The sequence below is a fragment of the Eutrigla gurnardus genome (genome assembly GCF_963514095.1).
Source record: "Eutrigla gurnardus genome assembly, chromosome: 17".
NCBI classification, from domain to species: domain Eukaryota; kingdom Metazoa; phylum Chordata; class Actinopteri; order Perciformes; family Triglidae; genus Eutrigla; species Eutrigla gurnardus.
In genome coordinates this window covers 11,035,881-11,052,774 of record NC_139928.1, presented here as the reverse complement: position 1 = coordinate 11,052,774, position 16,894 = coordinate 11,035,881, and the positions used below count along the sequence as shown (strand labels likewise).

Sequence of the window (16,894 nt, the reverse complement as noted above, 5' to 3'; positions counted from 1 at the left end):
AAGAATGTGATTAACGTTTCCGTGGCCGACTTCATTCAGGCTGATGATAGAACAAGAGGGGTGAAGAAAGGGCAGAGAAGCCGTTAATACCAAACAAATGAAGGGGATTGATTAAATCCTGCTGTTTTTATTAAATTTGAAATTCAAATGAAATGCCCCCCGCTGTGGTTTTGCTCATATATGAAGAGCATTCTGGGTGTGCATCATCAAATTGGCACCCACAATTTAAGAATGGGATTATCTATTTACCTGCATTCAAGTGAAAATATTATTATATTATTATTTCCTCACAGTGTGTACAGCTTAATTCTGGATTTGGAAACCTTTTTTAAAGGATCTATAAAATTGAGGCAAGCCCAGGAAGAGGTCTCTTTTTTTTTTAAACAACATTTGTTTTGTGTTGAATGAGATGGAATTGTGGAGGTAGTGGTGGTGTCCTCCCCTCCCTGCCCCAGGGCTGACTAGATACGCCCCAGGGACAGGATGGGACGGACCGGGCCTGCCTCTCATTCATCAGCTTCTCCCTCTGTGTGGCTTCACAACATTAGTTCCCTGTCTAGAACATGAGAGACCTGTTAACCTTTGCCTATTACACTAAAACTTGTCCACAAGGTGCCCCGCTATCTGTAACATGCTGGGGGTTTTTTCCTCAAAAATGTATATATATATATTTTTTTTTGCTGGATACATTGTGCACCTATTCACAAAACGAAACAGTTAAAATGAAATTGCTTACCATGGTGACCTGGATCTCATGGGGTCCTCTAGGGCCATTTCCCACTTTGCCTGGATCATAATGGATCCTCGTGTTTGAGCAATAATCATGGTGAGAAATCTGCCAGCATAAATAAACAGAGAATTGAATGTATTCTTACATAACTTCATATTTTTGTCTTCACATTCTCCAGCTGCAATTGGGAGCGCGTCATGTGTCGCGAGACCTGCACTTTTCAAAGTTGCGACGACCTCGAGCGCCGACGTTTAGTGACAGTCTGAGCTGATCTCTGATTGGTCCTCGCGCTCTCAGCGGCACTTCAAAGCCGCGAAGAAGCTACAACTAGTAAAGCAGTGAAGAGAGGAAACGCACTCACCACGTCCAGTCACCGCGAGCGCACACATACACGCGCGCGCCCACGCACCCGGACGAAGAGATCACGACACAGACCATGGCTGCTACGCTGCTCGGGGTGAGTTTGCATTTCTATAATTTGCTGAAACACTTTTATAGTAGCTCCAAAACTTCGCTCTAATCTCGTTATAGTCCTGAAAGCTTCCGCGTGTGTCCGGTTCTCTTACGTGTTGTTTGTTTTTACTCATCATGGTGACTGAGTTTGTGGAAGCTGTCGCACGCGGAGCTAACAGAAGTAAATGTTTGTTGTTGAAGTGAAAGGAAGAGGCACAATGCAGCATTTTGATTTTAAAACCCGATCATCGTAATGTGATTACATGACGGTGACGTGTGTACGTCCTGAACAGTGGATGATATTCATGATATGAACGAGTTTACCTGATATAGTGTAAGGTGTAAGGAAACCCTCGGAGGCACCCCTCCGTTGTCTTTGGTTGATCTAAACCAGAGGCACACTGTTTATAAAATAGGCCATGGCAGATATTAATCGACATCATTTGCGTTGAGTCTGCGAGACTAGATCCATCTCATGCTTTTGCGCGTCTTTACGCACACCATGTTGAGACTCTGGAGAGACGGGCCTAAATGTCTGTGTGCCCCACAGGAGGAGCCCCGGCTCGGCAGCGCGCCGCTGGCAATGCTGGCAGCCACCTGCAGCAGAATCGGTGAGCCCAGCCCCTCGTGTTCCCCTGCTCTCTCCGAGGGCGCCCCGGGACTCATGAAGGGCTTTCACCCGTGGAAGAGAGGCGCGCCGGGGACCAGCAGCCTAGGTGCCTGCTTCGCCCCTCTCGGGGTTTCCTCCGGGACTTCCAGGAGTAACAGGAGCGGACTGACGGAGACCTCCAGCGCGTTCGCGGTCACCACTGCCAACTCCTCTTTTGGAAATGACATTCCGATGTACCAGACCTCCGTGCCTTCAGACAACGGTGTTCCCGATGCGCACGCACAGCGGTCTGTGTTTCTGACCAAGTTCCCCTCCTCAGTGGAAGGCATAGCGGGGATCTATCCGAGGATGCACGCGCACCCTTACGAGTCGTGGTTCAAGCCAGCGGGAGATGTCAGTAACGGGTCTGCTGCTTGGTGGGACATGGGAACCAGCTGGGTGGACACGCAGAGCCCGGCCGGGTTACCCTCGCCTCTGAGCGGCTACAGCACTGACTACAGCTCCGCCTTCAGCCCCGGTGCCTCTCAGCACCTGCACCCCGCCGCACAGCACCTGTTTGACGGCTTCAGGCCACCTGTCCCGGCTACCTACACAGAGTCCACAACGACGGGGGCACCCTCTCTGACAGGAACCCCCATCGTGTCTCTGCCCGCATCGTCCCGCTCCTCCTCGAGGCGCTACTCCGGCAGAGCCACGTGCGACTGTCCGAACTGCCAGGAGGCGGAGAGCCTCGGCCAGGGCGGCACGAGCCCGCGGCGGAGGGGCTTGCACAGCTGCCACATCCCGGGCTGTGGAAAAGTTTACGGCAAGACGTCTCACCTGAAGGCTCACCTGCGCTGGCACACCGGCGAGAGGCCGTTTGTCTGCAACTGGCTCTTCTGCGGGAAGCGCTTCACGCGCTCCGACGAGCTCCAGCGGCATTTACGCACGCACACCGGGGAGAAGCGATTCGAGTGCACGATTTGCCACAAACGGTTCATGCGCTCCGACCACCTCAGCAAGCACGCGAGGACGCACAGCGCGGAGGGCTCCGAGGATGGCGCGGAACCGGGACTTGCTAAAGGGAGCAGCGACACGGACAATAGCCTCTCCGGGAGCCCGAGCCAGTCTCCCGGTGTGCACGCGCGCGAGACTGTCCAAACCACCTAGGAGCACGGTGGAATAATTTACAAAGCGACTTGTGGGCATTTGATTACACTGTACCAGCTTGTATGGATTTATTTTTGTTTTCTTGGACACTTAAAACTGAAATGGCACTTTATGATGAACTTCAGCTGTGGATGAACACTGTGTCCTTACCTCATCTTATTTGTAGCCTTCTTTAAAAAAATAAATTTTTACTCTACATTCATCAGACTTGTGTTATTTGAAGACATGTTATATGTGGCCAATTTATTTGCAAGTGGCCTCTTATTTAATATAACTATTAGTTTAAGGTTATTTTAAAATACGTTTGCGTCAAACGATTACATTGTTATGATTTCTCTCTGCTCGTGGGTCATGATTACAATTTATAACTCAATTGAACAGGACACATTTTGTGCTATAACAAACCTCATTTAGCCTAAAATAATTAGAACAAATATTTAATAATATATCATATCTGTATTGACTATTCTAATCGAAATAAAAAATACATGCAAATTCAGTGCTAGAATGAATCACACTGTATTTTTTAAATTGACTCTTGGTTTGAGGAAATGTTTTGGTGCATCTGCATTGTATCAGACATGACTAATATTAAATAAAATAAATTACAACTTGAGGTCAAACTTCAGTTAGGTTGGGGGATAACTGAGGCATACAGCAGGCTAGTGAAAGTTGAATTTGCCTGATGGAGGTATTGAACTATACTTTATATTTTATGACTAAAAGTCTAAGCTGTACTGTTTTAGTGTGCAGCTCCACCTAGTGTTCAGTTTATAGAGTAACCAGTTGTTTCAACAACATGTAACATACGTCCAAACGTTCAACTGAACTGAACACATTGATTTTATTGTCATTAAAAAATACAGGCCAGTGTGAAAATTAGACTTAATTTGTCACTGCCTTTGTCATCAGTAATCCATCGGTTCACCACAGTAACATTGATTCAAATCGACCCTTTTGATACAGAAAAGCTAACAAACTCAAGAAATGATTACAAAAATTTGCACATTTTATTGTGTTGAAAACATTTCATGCTACACAGCTAGTCACATTAATCGACATTAAAACTACACGGAAAAGTGCTGTTGTTACTCCGAACTCAATGCCCGGTTAGATGAGATGATTAAAACCTTATTGCTGCATTATTCTCAAGGTTGGAGATAGAGACCGCTCTTAATTATCATAGACAGTACTTACTACCTGCAACCCACATGACCATAAAATAGCACGCTTAACTTAAATAAAAATAATAAAATCACAATAAATAATAATTAGTGTTCCTGACTTACAGTAAAATAGAGCAGCTATTGCTGTAAACAACATAGTGTTAAATATAATTCAAAAAGAGGAACAGGATTGGGGGAAAGTCTCCCAAGATGCAACTGGTCTCAGTACCTTCAGAGTTGATATGAACCTCTGCCCAGGAATTGGTCTTGAAGTCTAAACTCATTAGTGACTAATGGCTCTGTGGTGATCAGCAGATGCATGCAGACACAGTTCTGGTGCTGTCTCTGTTAGAGGCCACACGTGCAGGCGTTTGATAATGCAATTATTCATTGTCAGTATGTTGCCTTTTTGAATATGATTATTTCAGTTCATTATTATTCCAGTGTTGTGGATTTGTTACATTAGCTTCAAATGTACCTCCTGCATAGCTGCAGATACACGCCCTCTAATGCCCGCCATTTCAAACCCGCCATCACAGCTCTCCTGCCCCAAACACCCCACAGTTTTCAGTAGTATAATGCAAAAATAATTGTTCTAGTGCAAGTCTAACCAGATTACCAAAAACACACGAAACTATATCCCACTTATGATAGAAAAACGCCATAACGTACCAATTTGCAATGTAGTTGATCGGTTAACGAAAACAAAATACAACAAAGAAACTAGCAGACCAGGTATGCCACGAATAAAATAAAAAGACATACAGAGTCCTTGGTGTGCTTCGTGAATTCAATCCCAATATAGTATAGCTGAGGTCAGTAATGTGTTGACTGTATTATTAGAGACAAAATGTTGTACCTCAAGCTGGCCACAGGGGGGCAGACTCAGACAGCAGGGAGATCACTCGGATGGAGTGTTGGAGTGTAACACAATCACAGAAACTTAAAACATGTTAGTGTTTTTGCTATAAAAATCATAAATAGAAAGACTAGATAGAGCACAAATGCATCTACCTGCACCCAATCTCTCTCACTCACTTTCTCACTCTCTTTCACATACACACACACACACACACACACGTACCCTAGATCAGTATTTGCTGCATGGCTAAAAAGCAAGGAATGATCACTCTTTACCCTGTGGAAGAAGCAGCCTCCCTGCTGCTACAGGGGAAGAAGAGGTGGGGGACATGTGCTCCTTGCTTCATCTCGATTTCCAGGATACTGGCCACATTAGTCACACAGTCGATGGGAGTTTGGTCAGTTCATTTTACAAATGTGATCCCATGGAGGTTTCATTGTTTAGTTATCACGAGAGTCTCCACATTCAGCTGGTAGAAGTTCAAGCGGCAGAAAATAAGCCTCTACTTCGATATGTCTCTACAGACTTCCTTCTGCTCCGTTGACCTTTGCCCTTTGCCTAGTACTGCCAGGGATCAAGGGGCATCTTGGGAACCTGGATGTGCATCTCCACGGGGCGGTCAAGCGGACGCTCCCTCCTGTAAGTAACTGTCTTCTCATTGGTCGTTGGGATGAATGACAGGTCCTGAAATGTGACAGAAGTATGCAGTCAGTAATAACCACACACACATACGCATCCAGGATATACACAGACACACTCCAACCAAAACATGATACTCAATGTAGTGTTGCATTGCTATAAATATGTCACAGGCTGTGAAGCTGTCAATGTTAGGAGTAAACTGACGTTGATAAAATCAGCTGAGTGCCCCGTTAATATCAGCAGCTGTAGAGAGTAACCTTTGTAATATATTACGTAGTCTTTGCGGTAGTATGTACAGCTTTACAGTACTTGTAAAGCTAATTACTGCAATGTAAAGCTAATGTAAATATGAACTTGATTTCCCCCCAAGAATATAATGCAATTGTGCTTTGTGTAAGAATTCACCAAAACGATGCATCAATTTTACACAGTCTATAATCTGCCTGTATCATTAAGATGATCTGTGGTGAATGATGGCTAATAAATTAGGGGTTTCCAAACACTCAGTTTACACCCCCACCGTTTCCTTCTTCTCAAACGTGCTGTACATCATTGTAAAGTCACATATTTGGACACTGTAGATGGCAACCAGGGAGTTGAGAGGAAATGTAAAACACAGCTGTACCTCTGACAGCAGACTGAAATTTCCCACACCAGGTTTCAGCAGACAGAACACGCGAAAAAAAAACACATCCTGAACAATTAAGGGGTCCCTAATACTTCTGAGGGCTCCAGGGACGATTAAAACCCTGCTGTGCTGATGCCTCCAAGCATACTTGACTTTTGAGAGCTAACCTTTCCAGTGCAGTGATAGCCTCTGTCCTCGGCAGCGCCCCCTGGTGACAAGCGCCTCTTCTGCAGCAGCAGCCGGGACACAGCCACCACCACCAGGCCGCACAGCACCGTCAGAGCACAAACACTCAGGAAGGTTCCTACCAGCCGGCTGTTGCTGGCACACTCTGTGGACACACACATACGGTTTCACTGTGGAGAGCTGGGACAGGAGAAACTCAGGTACCTCAAAGTTATACTGTAAATATACAATATTACACACACACACACACACACACACACACACACACACACACACACACACACACACACACACACACACACACACACCTACAGTTGAGTCAGTGGCAGTGGTGCCAGTGTTGCTGTGCTGAATAGTCAGCTGGCTGTGTGTCTGCTGGGGAGCATGTGTGGATGACGGGCTCATCGCTCAACACAAAGAGCCCAAAGAGTGCTCTGACATTTTGTAACAGGGTTACCATGGAGACCTGGCTCCTGCTCTACCCGGGAGGAGTGGGTGTGAGCCGGAAGAGAGTGTCCCGTTGGGTGGAGGAGTGGGGGTGTAGGAGAGATGGGGGGCCGGGGGGGGAGGGGAGGGGGGTGGACGCACAATGAACGGTGCTGTTCCAAAAAGTGGGAAAGGCGGGGATGAACTGTAACACTTGGAAGTGCAGGGGTATGTGTGGATTAGTGTTTTTAAAATCGTATGTGTGGACGCTTGCGTGTGTGTGTGTGTGTGTGTGTGTGTGTGTGTGTGTGTGTGTGTGTGTGTGTGTGTGTGTGTGTGTCAGGAAAATTAAGAGGGTGAGCTGGGAACTGAGGGGAAATGTAAAATACAGCTGTAACACTGACAGCAGGCTTGCTGATTCAAACACACCAGGGTGTAGTAGTGCAGCAGTGGTAGCAACGGAAGTGACCTCCAACTTTCGTGTGTGTGTGTGTTGACATTATACCTGGTCTTGTGCTTATGTGAAGCTGGGTCTGACCGGACTGTGAGCTTGTTTGAAACCGATAACGACAGCTGTCATTGCTGATGTACATGCACTGAATCCACATCTCCCCTGCTTGACCTGAAAAGAGAGAGAGAGAGAGAGAGAGACAGAGAGAGAGAGAGAGAGAGAGTTGAAGTGAGATATTCCAGACATGTTTGGCTCCAAGAGCTAGTGAAAATCCTCCAGGATTAGGATACACAATAGAATCAATGAGAGTAGCATTACAGGGGAGCTTCTGTGTTTTACAGATGTTCAGCTTTTGCCTTAAAGCTGCACCAATTAACGTCATACTAAGGTGAAATGTATCTCTTGTAGTGACAACTTGCCAAAATTGTCACTCTGCAGCTGCCCTCAGTTCTATTGCATCTTTTTGGCTCCTTTAATTCATTGTTTTGGTTTTTGTTATCAACCCATCTTTTCAGTTAAAAGGTTTTGCTGTACTCACTTATCCGCTACCTGTCCAGCACCAAACAACACACACACGGTTTGTGACTAGGTAGCAGCCATATGGAATTATTTAAGGCTAATGTGTTTTTTTCAGGAGTTGGTGGAGACCAAAACAGAGCTAAAAGGAGAGTACATATTGAAACGATATGACTTAAGTCAGAAACATGCTGCTGTGTTTGTAAATAGGCAGGTTTGTGAACTTGTTTGGCTTTAAAGCTTTATAAGGTGATAACAAAAATGTGTTTACAGCTTGTGCTGCCCACAAGCATACAAAACTAATCGACTAATACAGCTTTAAAGAACACCTAAACACCAGCTGAAAGGTTTTCTTTGCTGACTGGCCGTGGTTCACGTTGTTGCAGTAGGCGTGTCCTCCGGTGTGTGCAGCTACACTGTGGCATTGTGGTTGGGAGTGGTCAGAGGTGCACCAGGCTACGGTTGGCAGTGGCAAGCGCTCTCTTAATCCAAAGTGTTGTCATACTGGCACAGTTTTAATTTTCTTTGAGACTGACTAATGGAAATGCTGTACCTGAAACCCCATCCATGTAGCCCACCAACGGTGCACAGGTGTTGTTGCAGTGACCCGCCTCTGTTTGTGTGAGGCCATGAGACAGATGGCAGTCCACACACTTCCTGAGAGAGAGAGAGAGAGAGAGAGGATACAACAGTGTCAGCATCAGCTAAGAATAGTTCTGTAAGAGCTCCCATCATGCTTTGTGGTAGCAAACAGAAACAGACCAGTACCAGTATGATTGGCAGGTGCTTTGGCAAGCAGGACACATCTCACAGAAGTCTCCGGTGCGTTGGGGGTCCTCACACACACACTTGCCACACACACATCTGCCCCACCCGCTGCAAAGCAAGCCGTTGGCTGATTGGCAGGTTGCCGTGGAGACGGGACAACCGCAGTCATGGCCTGTCCAGTCGTCCTCACACACACACTCACTGGACACACACACACCGCGCCCTGAGAGGGACAGACAGAGACGGTAGGACCGATTTGTTAGAGAAGCACACACACAAATGCAGATCGTGGATGGAGGTTTTTTTTCAGCACTAGATGGACATGATACACAGTTGTGTTCCCGTTTTACCTCCACAGAGCAGCCCTCCTTCGTACGGGCAGGAGAAGTCGTCCATCTCGCAGTGCTTCCCATATATTGTCCCAAGCCTGGTCTGCTCACACACACACCTCCCACACTCACACACTCCCCGACCACCGCAGTCCACATCAGCCCCATCCGCTCTGCAATTCCAGTTTGGATGTCTGTCCGAGTCCTTAGTTAGTCCTTGACTCGGCCTCTGCTCCTGATCGGTGCTCGCTCTGCATGGCGATTGGCTGTCGTCCTTGCAGCGCCCTGTGGGCCCACAGCTGCAGCGGCATTTAGAGCGGATCCGAACAACGGTGGATTCGTTGTATCCCACTGGGCGAACTAACACTGTGACGTCTTCATCGTCACCGCCGTCAGGACAGGAGCGCATCCCGATGGTGACGTTGAAGTAAACCTGCAGGAGGGACAAAGAAGTCCAGACTTAAACATCTCAGCAACTATTGGATGGATGGCCGTGAGATTTGGGACAAAAATACAAATCCTAATACATTTTTTTGCTCTAGCGCCATCATCAGATCATAATTTGAATTTGTCCTATAACCATTTGCCTCTCCTGGACTCTCCCTCCCAGACTTCCACCCTCCTTCCGGCACCACCCTCATCTTCTTCATCAACCCGACCATCATTTTGATCTCAACTGCACACCTTTAAAATTCTGTAACTGCATCTTGCACAGAAAATCTGTCCAGAGACAGACCAGAAATATAAATCGCTGACTCACACACACACACTCAAGGTGAAAACAATGCAGGCGTCACTGTCGCAGCTGGTAAACACACCAACAAAACAGATTAGCAATTGACTGTTTAACAAGCGTTGCTCTCTCAAGAGTTTGCTTTTTTTTGTCCAGAGATCCAACACAAATACAGAGAAATGCAGCAGAGAGTAAAAATTGTGTTTTTCCCATAAAAACTCCTGCTGTAAATCTAAAATGAGCCACCACGCGCTGCATAATTGTGGCAATCTCTGATAAGACTTCAATGGTTCCTGGTAACTTATCCAACATAAGTAAACCACAAACTAGATTCTAAGTGTGATTCTTAATGTGAATAATTATTCCGTTTATGTGGTTGGAAAACCGTGCATGCCAAAGCTTTGAATCTACAGGAAGGCTTTTCACTATCGCCATTCTGGTAAATGAGGGGTACTTACCATAATTAACTTTAATCCACACATGGATTAAAAGGGCTGGACTTCAGTCCAGAACAATAGAGCCACTATTGAGCAATCATTAAGTATCTTGGTGTAAAGTAAATAGCCCCAAAAGGTTATGGAGGAGAGGAGTCTCATCGGCAGTTTAACACGAAGACTATTTCCAAATCTAATGAAAATTCTTTCTTTCTTTGGATGATTAAGTGAAACGTTTTTTGAGCCTTTTGTATAATCATTACTGCCGAAAAGCTCTTCTGCAGTCGTGCAGACCATTTTAAGTTTTTTCTTGTTGTGGCTTAATGGAACAGGTGTAAAAACAGTGGATGTCCAATGACCTATTTCTAAATATTAATGTCCTGTTTGTTTGCATAAATATATTGGGCAAGGTAAGGATTTTAGGATGAATAGGTCATGAAATCACATGGGAATGTTTTCCTGTTAAACACAGCCTGTAATCCGCTCATCTCGGATTATTTACCAAATCTTTAGCTCTCGGTGTGTGAGTGGGGTTGTACGTGTCAAAGTAATACAACATTCATTTATGAAATTAGCAAGAATGTAGGTAAGTCTTAGTCATGACTGTGTGCTTTGATGCCGTACTGACGGTGTGCTTGTGTGCTTACCGTCTGGTTGGGCTGCACCCCCGTGCAACTCTGATCCTTAGCAGTGGATCCCTTGGGACAGAGAGGAGATACAGACACCCAGTACCTGCTGACGGCTTTGTCTTCCACCGACACTGACACCGCCACCTCTGACAAAAATCTCTGGAGGGGTCGAGGGTGGAGAGAGATAAAAAAAGGCAACATTACATTGACTGCCGGATATCACGGGACACAATGTATAATGCTGGTTCCAAGGCAATGTGGGTTAGCACTAAAGAGAGTGGGAAGAACAGTGACAGTTTAAAAATGTAATGAATATAATCCGTGTGAGTGAAAAGTAATGAGGCGAGAGTGAGAAGGGGAGATAGAAAGGGAGACGTATGATTAATTAAAGTTGTCACATGTCCCCGGAAGCCCAGGAGGGGTTTATGGGGCCAAAAATAGCATCTTTGTATTCGTCCATGATCAGGGCACATGGTTTCCGTGGGATCTGATAGCTATTATAATACCAGCTTCTGTTCGGACTCTGCTGCTCGTGTATGCATGCATGTGTGTGTGTGTGTGTGTGTGTGTGTGTGTGTGCGTGTGTGCGGGTGCACAGCCAAATGCATGGCTGTGCACCCGGATCTGTGGATTCGGCAGATTCTCGAAGCAAACAATGGAGCGCTGTGCCCGAGGCAAGATTATAGCCTCCTGCCAACTGAACAAACCCCTAGTATCACACACACACACACACACACACACACACACACACACACACACACACACACACACACACACACACACACACAAGGCCTTACCCTTCCATAACCTCCTGTTCTCAACCGTGTTTTTCTGTTTATTAGGCCTTCGGCGACCCAAAACAATCTCCAACTTCAGAATTGAAGTTTGTATTACAAGTGCCTGTCCCTTTTCTGCACTCTGACTATGAATCACTCTGATACATATAAGCAGCACACACTTTCTGCTGTGTCATTCTCTGAGGCCGTTTTTTCCCCTCCAAACAGGAATGTGCTTTTAGTGCTACGTGCTGTGTTCATGATGCCTCAGCAGATCAGTGGACAAACACTTCTTAATTTAAACTGCATGGGCTCATACATTCATGCCGTGGTGCTTCTTCTCTCTAACATTTCCCTTGTTCCTGTCCTCCTCCTCGTTGTCTAAAAGATGAACATCACACAGAGGAAGGACAAAGATAAGAAGAGACTTTGCAGAGGAAGAAGCTGAATGCTCTGTACCTTGTATGCATCCACCACCAGATCTATAAGGTTTGGAGCCTGGAAGAGGCCTAACTTCCCCAGGTAGGAGCCAGGTAGGAAACGAACCAACTCCTGAAGAAGAAAAGGGACATCCAGGTAAACTGATGGATTTATGGAAATCTGCCGAAAAAACGTGTCTGACAAAATCTGTTTTCTCAATTATATATGTTTGTTGTGTTGTTGAGATTACCTCGTACCACTGGTACTGCTGCTTGTCCACAGCGAAGATGGAGTACATATGATTTTCAAGCAGCTTATCAGACAACTGGCCCACACTGGGATGGTCCTGAAAAGGAGACAACCAACACATTAAATAAAAAAAAAGAAAAGCATTTATGTTCTGAAAAGACTAATTTCACCCACAGGCCACTAGTAATTTTCAGTCCATATTAATTAATTCATGTGAGCTTTTAGGTGCACTGAATGCCCAGTTAAAACTCCCTAATATGTGTTCCTTCCTGCTCTCACCATTCTAGTGCTCCCTGTGTAGACGTTGTTTTCCAGGTGACACAGGCCGTCATGCGGTGTCACGATCCCCGCCAGCCGGCTGTCCAGGGCGAGGTGAGACGGCTGGTCGGTCATCAGGAGCAGCAGGCGCTTGGCCTCAGGTCGCCAACCAACGGATCTCTACAAGAGAGAGAGGAGAATCAGGCCTTTGTAACGCAAGACAATCATGTGCATCCCCTCATGTTTTATCCTGTTCATATTATTAGTCAGAGATTCGATGTGGCAAATAATGCGCATGCTTTACATTCTCTACACATGTGGTTAGAAACTGTAAATGCAAGCATTTGAATCATCTGAGCTATGTTAGTTCTGCTGGTGATCAGCTCTTTCTGTCATGCCCAATTAAAGAAACGCAGCAGGAATTCCTCCACCAGTCACACAGACCTCCAGTCCATCAGTGACGTGTCACAGACAGTGTGAGAAAAAAGTGGGTTTGTGTGTGCGTGTGTGTATTTAAGGAAACCCAGTGAGTTTATAAGTAGGCCTGACATCATGGAGAGTCTATTTCTAGACTGATGACCACCGGGGTGTTTCCCTGCAGCGCTGCTTACTCAGGGCCCCCCTGCAGCGTTTGACTCACAGCCCTCCTGCAGCCATGGTATAAGCAACTCTCTGTGTGTGTGTGTGTGTGTGTGTGTGTGTGTGTGTGTGTGTGTGTGTGTGTGTTTGTGTCTGCCATATTACAGCAGTGGTGTCATTACTTAGTGGGATTCCAGTGGTAATATCTGAGTCAGACTGCCAACATTCTCCCAGAATAAATGCCTCTTTCACCAGCATGCAGACTTACAACCAAATTTGGAGTCATGCCTGATTTTTATGATTCAAGATTCTCAGGCTCACTGAAAAGAAAATGAGCCATAAGAAAAATATTTTGCCAACTCTGCTTCTCTTTGTCATACACGTGAGCCTGACTTTACACCATCTGTACATCCCCACCTGGCAGACAGCAGCTTGCAGCATAGCATCCAGTCCCCCCTCGGGTGTGTCCATGTTCCCGGAGATGCGCTGGCGTTTGATTACACGCGTGAACTCGCTCATATTTCCAGTCATACTCAGGACGTGGTGGAAGCCATGGGCCGGACGACAGCGGATCTCATAATCACTGGTGAGAGACGAAGACGGTCCAAAACATTAGTTCAGTATGTAAATCTCAGGACACGTGAAAGTCAAAAGCATGTCTGTTGTTTTCTGTCTCCCAGCACAATCAACTAATGGGAACAGCTTGCTTTGATGCGTTTTTTAAATAATCACTCAAATCACCACTTTTCTTGTCTCATGAAAATATGAAAAAGTGAACTGATGACAAGGCACACATTTAAGTCGTTAAATATCTATTCTATACTTTCACAAAAAAAGCTATAATGAGAGGATTAACCTCACTTTCTTTAAGTCACCAATAATCCAATTAACACATGTCTCACCTGCAGGGATTGTTAATCTTGGAGGGATGGACATTAATGTAAGGGGAGACAGGTTTGTCCACGAATGAGCCGAAACCCAGCCAAAGGTCCGAGGAGTGCTCCATCATGCGAAGGGACAGCGCCACGCCCACCGTCTTCAACTGGATGACAGGAAACACAAAGAGGCACACGGATGCATCTCGTGAGCTCCGATGGCATAAAAAGAGGTAACCGTTTGGTATCACAAGATCTTGTTTTTCAGTAGCGACGAACACCTACATGGTCGAGGTTGTCCTGCATGGAGGCCGAGACATCAACCAGGTAGTACAGGTCCACAGGATAACGCTCCAGCTGCTTCACAGCCACTACGATGCTGGCCTCTGAACCTGGGACATACACACAGATATACAGACGCCATTTTTTTTTTATACTTGACTAAATGTTGCAATTGAATCCAGAGGCGGCCGCCGTCTACCTGGTCTGAGGGTGATGCTGACGTCTCGTGGGGACACTTGTGTGCTGCTGACGGTGGCGTTGACCTCCACCTTGATCTCCGACTGCTCTATGAACTCGGGTCCACAGCCTCTCCTGAGCAGCTTCGCTGGCAGGTCACAGCGCTGGCTCGGCCCCGCCCCATCCAGAAAGTCCTAAAGGTCACAGCAGGGTCAAGAGGGGAAATGATGACTTTTGACTCCTTCTAATTGTCTTCCCATATATTGTATTGTGTTGTAAGTTGAGAAAACGACACATAATAACGAAACAAAAACACAGGGAAAATGCTGCCAGGCAGTTTGTAAAGATAATATCCTCCGACTAAGCCGTCTTGTAAGATATTATCATGATAATCGCATTTCAAGAATGAGAACACACACAAAGTGGGTCAAGATGAATGCAACGCTATCCTCTGTGACCTCCATGGGCAGGGCGCACTAATGCTGCTAAGTGTATGACCGTCGTGAATGTCATATGTCAAATCTGTTCCGTGTATAGTGTTGACGCAGCTGCGATCCTCCCGTATGTCCTTGAGTCACCGTGAAGCCGATGAAGTCGAAGCTTTCAAGGTCAGGAGAATCGATTTCCTGTAGTCTTTATTTACCCTCCACTCCTCTTGTGATGTCGCCCACTGCATCCATTCACGAGTGGAGCAGTACAAACCCCCCCGGAGTACAGAGCTAACTCATGTAGTCCTTCGCCCACTTTGTTTCCTTCTCTCTCTGTGAAGTGCAGTGTGATAAACCTTTTAGATAAAAACAAACTGAAACCGGTTTGACAATTACTCACTTTGGTTTCGGTTTTGTACTGCTCCGTGTCGTAGATATAGGCTTGACATGCGACCCATTTCTATATTATTTTGTGATTAAGTGACTCATCAGTGTCCTGTTTATGTTCAGTCATCCATGTCCAGATCTAATATCTCAGTATCGGATTACAGAGGAAATGAAAGTTAAAAGAAAATAGCAGTTCCAATTGGATTTTTCTTATTTAGGATATGATTCAATCACCTGAATAAATCTCTCCACTGCATTAAAGTCACTTCTCCAACGGTTACAGCGTCACTGCATTGCAGCTTTGGAGAGGATAAGTGACCTTTATTACTTTTGTGAGTTAGAAACACGCTTAGGACAGTAACTAGCAGTGGAAACCAAAAAAAATACACCAATAAATGTGTATTTATAGTGTGTCATGGGCCTGATTGGTATGAATAGATGTGAAATTGTGCAATTTATTGAGGGTACCACTGCTTTTAAAAACAGACACAGCACACAAGCAGAACAGTGGACAATAAAAGCTGAAACTGCAGCCGAATGAGTGACCACGTTGTCCCGCACAGCTATAATTTGATTACCAGAATGACTTCCCCGGACTTTCCTTACAGTCCGTCCCCTTCGCTGAATGTCAATGGCGAAATGTGAGCTTGCGTGTTAACAAGAACTGTACCTGCTTATTTTTCAGTGCTTGTCCAAGAACGGATGTGTGACACTGTGTGTGTGTGTGTGTGTGTGTGTAGGAGGTTAGGGAGGTGGCGTTTGAATGCTTTCACACACCAGTAAGCCCGGCCCCACTTAATGACGTCAGTTAAGGTTAGGTGCTCACAGGATGGGAAAGCACCTGACGTCTGTAAACACACACATGTTGACACTCTGGTCTAGACGTTTTGTGTGTGTGTGTGTGTGTGTGTGTGTGTGTGTGTCGTGACTGGTGTGGCTTGCATTCTGATTCAGGGTGGGCTCTTTACAAGACGGACCCACACCCAGAAAGCAGATACAGACAAACACACAGACGGGACATTTTGACACAAAACGCAGTGATATGTGCGACCCCCCCCCCCCCCCCCCCCCCCCCCAGACTAAACATATGGATAGAAAGTGGCTCCGTCTCTGCGGCCGCATGAGAAAGCACACATGGAATCGTTCACACGCACGCACACAGGTCATAGAGCAGGCCCTCCAAGCCCGAACATACACATTATATTCGCATCTGTGGATGGCATCAAAGCTTTGGTGTGTGTCATCCGAGGAATGCTGCCACGTTCTCCTTCTTTTTTTCTCTCCCTTCTCTGTCACACTCAAGCACGCACTTTTTTTATGTGCATTCCTACCTCCTTGAAGCACCAGGCACACTGTGGTCCACGTCTGACACACTCTGCACAAGAAGTGATCCTAGGAGACCAACACACACCGTCACCTGCAGAGAGAGAGAGACAGGGGGTGGGAAAGAGGTAGACAGCGAAGGAGGAAATGAGACAGTCGGCCCAAGACGAGAGGTGGAATGGAAAGAAGAGAAGAGTCTGTGATTAGCATATGAAAGAATGCGTGTCAACGCTCATTAGCCATGCAGCCGAGCCCCTGTGGATATTCAGAGTTTGTGTGCGCACTTTTGATGATGGAGGCACCACTTAGCATCTCATATGAGGCTATTCAGTACCTATCAGCCAGCCGTGTGCAGAGGGGGAAAACGGCTGAGTGTGAGAACAGGTGCTTGAGTTGTTGAAGTGGCGCCCACACACACACACACACAC

At 46.1% G+C, this 16,894-nt stretch overlaps 2 protein-coding genes across 3 annotated transcripts; one reads left to right on the top strand and one right to left on the bottom strand.

Moving 5' to 3' along the window:
* Positions 1-1,050: 1,050 nt before the first annotated feature.
* sp8a (sp8 transcription factor a) lies at positions 1,051-2,942 on the top strand (the record flags this gene model as incomplete). Its single annotated transcript, XM_084031488.1, has 2 exons — positions 1,051-1,187; positions 1,734-2,942. The coding sequence occupies exons 1-2, from the start codon at positions 1,167-1,169 to the stop codon at positions 2,940-2,942; spliced, it is 1,230 nt and encodes a 409-aa protein (XP_083887614.1). The 5' UTR covers positions 1,051-1,166.
* A 995-nt stretch (positions 2,943-3,937) lies between these two features.
* Positions 3,938-15,076, bottom strand: itgb8 (integrin, beta 8). Of its 2 annotated transcripts, none has more exons than XM_084031717.1 (15): positions 14,972-15,076; positions 14,351-14,522; positions 14,155-14,261; positions 13,897-14,036; positions 13,412-13,577; positions 12,437-12,595; positions 12,159-12,254; positions 11,948-12,040; positions 10,731-10,871; positions 8,938-9,349; positions 8,588-8,810; positions 8,373-8,476; positions 7,358-7,474; positions 6,408-6,571; positions 3,938-5,654 (listed from the first exon to the last, which is right to left on the bottom strand). In XM_084031717.1, exons 1-15 carry the CDS (start codon positions 15,002-15,004, stop codon positions 5,529-5,531), a joined length of 2,253 nt encoding a protein of 750 aa, XP_083887843.1. In that variant the 5' UTR covers positions 15,005-15,076; the 3' UTR covers positions 3,938-5,528. The 2 variants fall into 2 exon arrangements, with proteins under 2 accessions (XP_083887843.1, XP_083887842.1); XM_084031716.1 differs by lacking the exon at positions 14,972-15,076 and adding an exon at positions 14,748-14,945.
* Between the last annotated feature and the right edge of the window lie 1,818 nt (positions 15,077-16,894).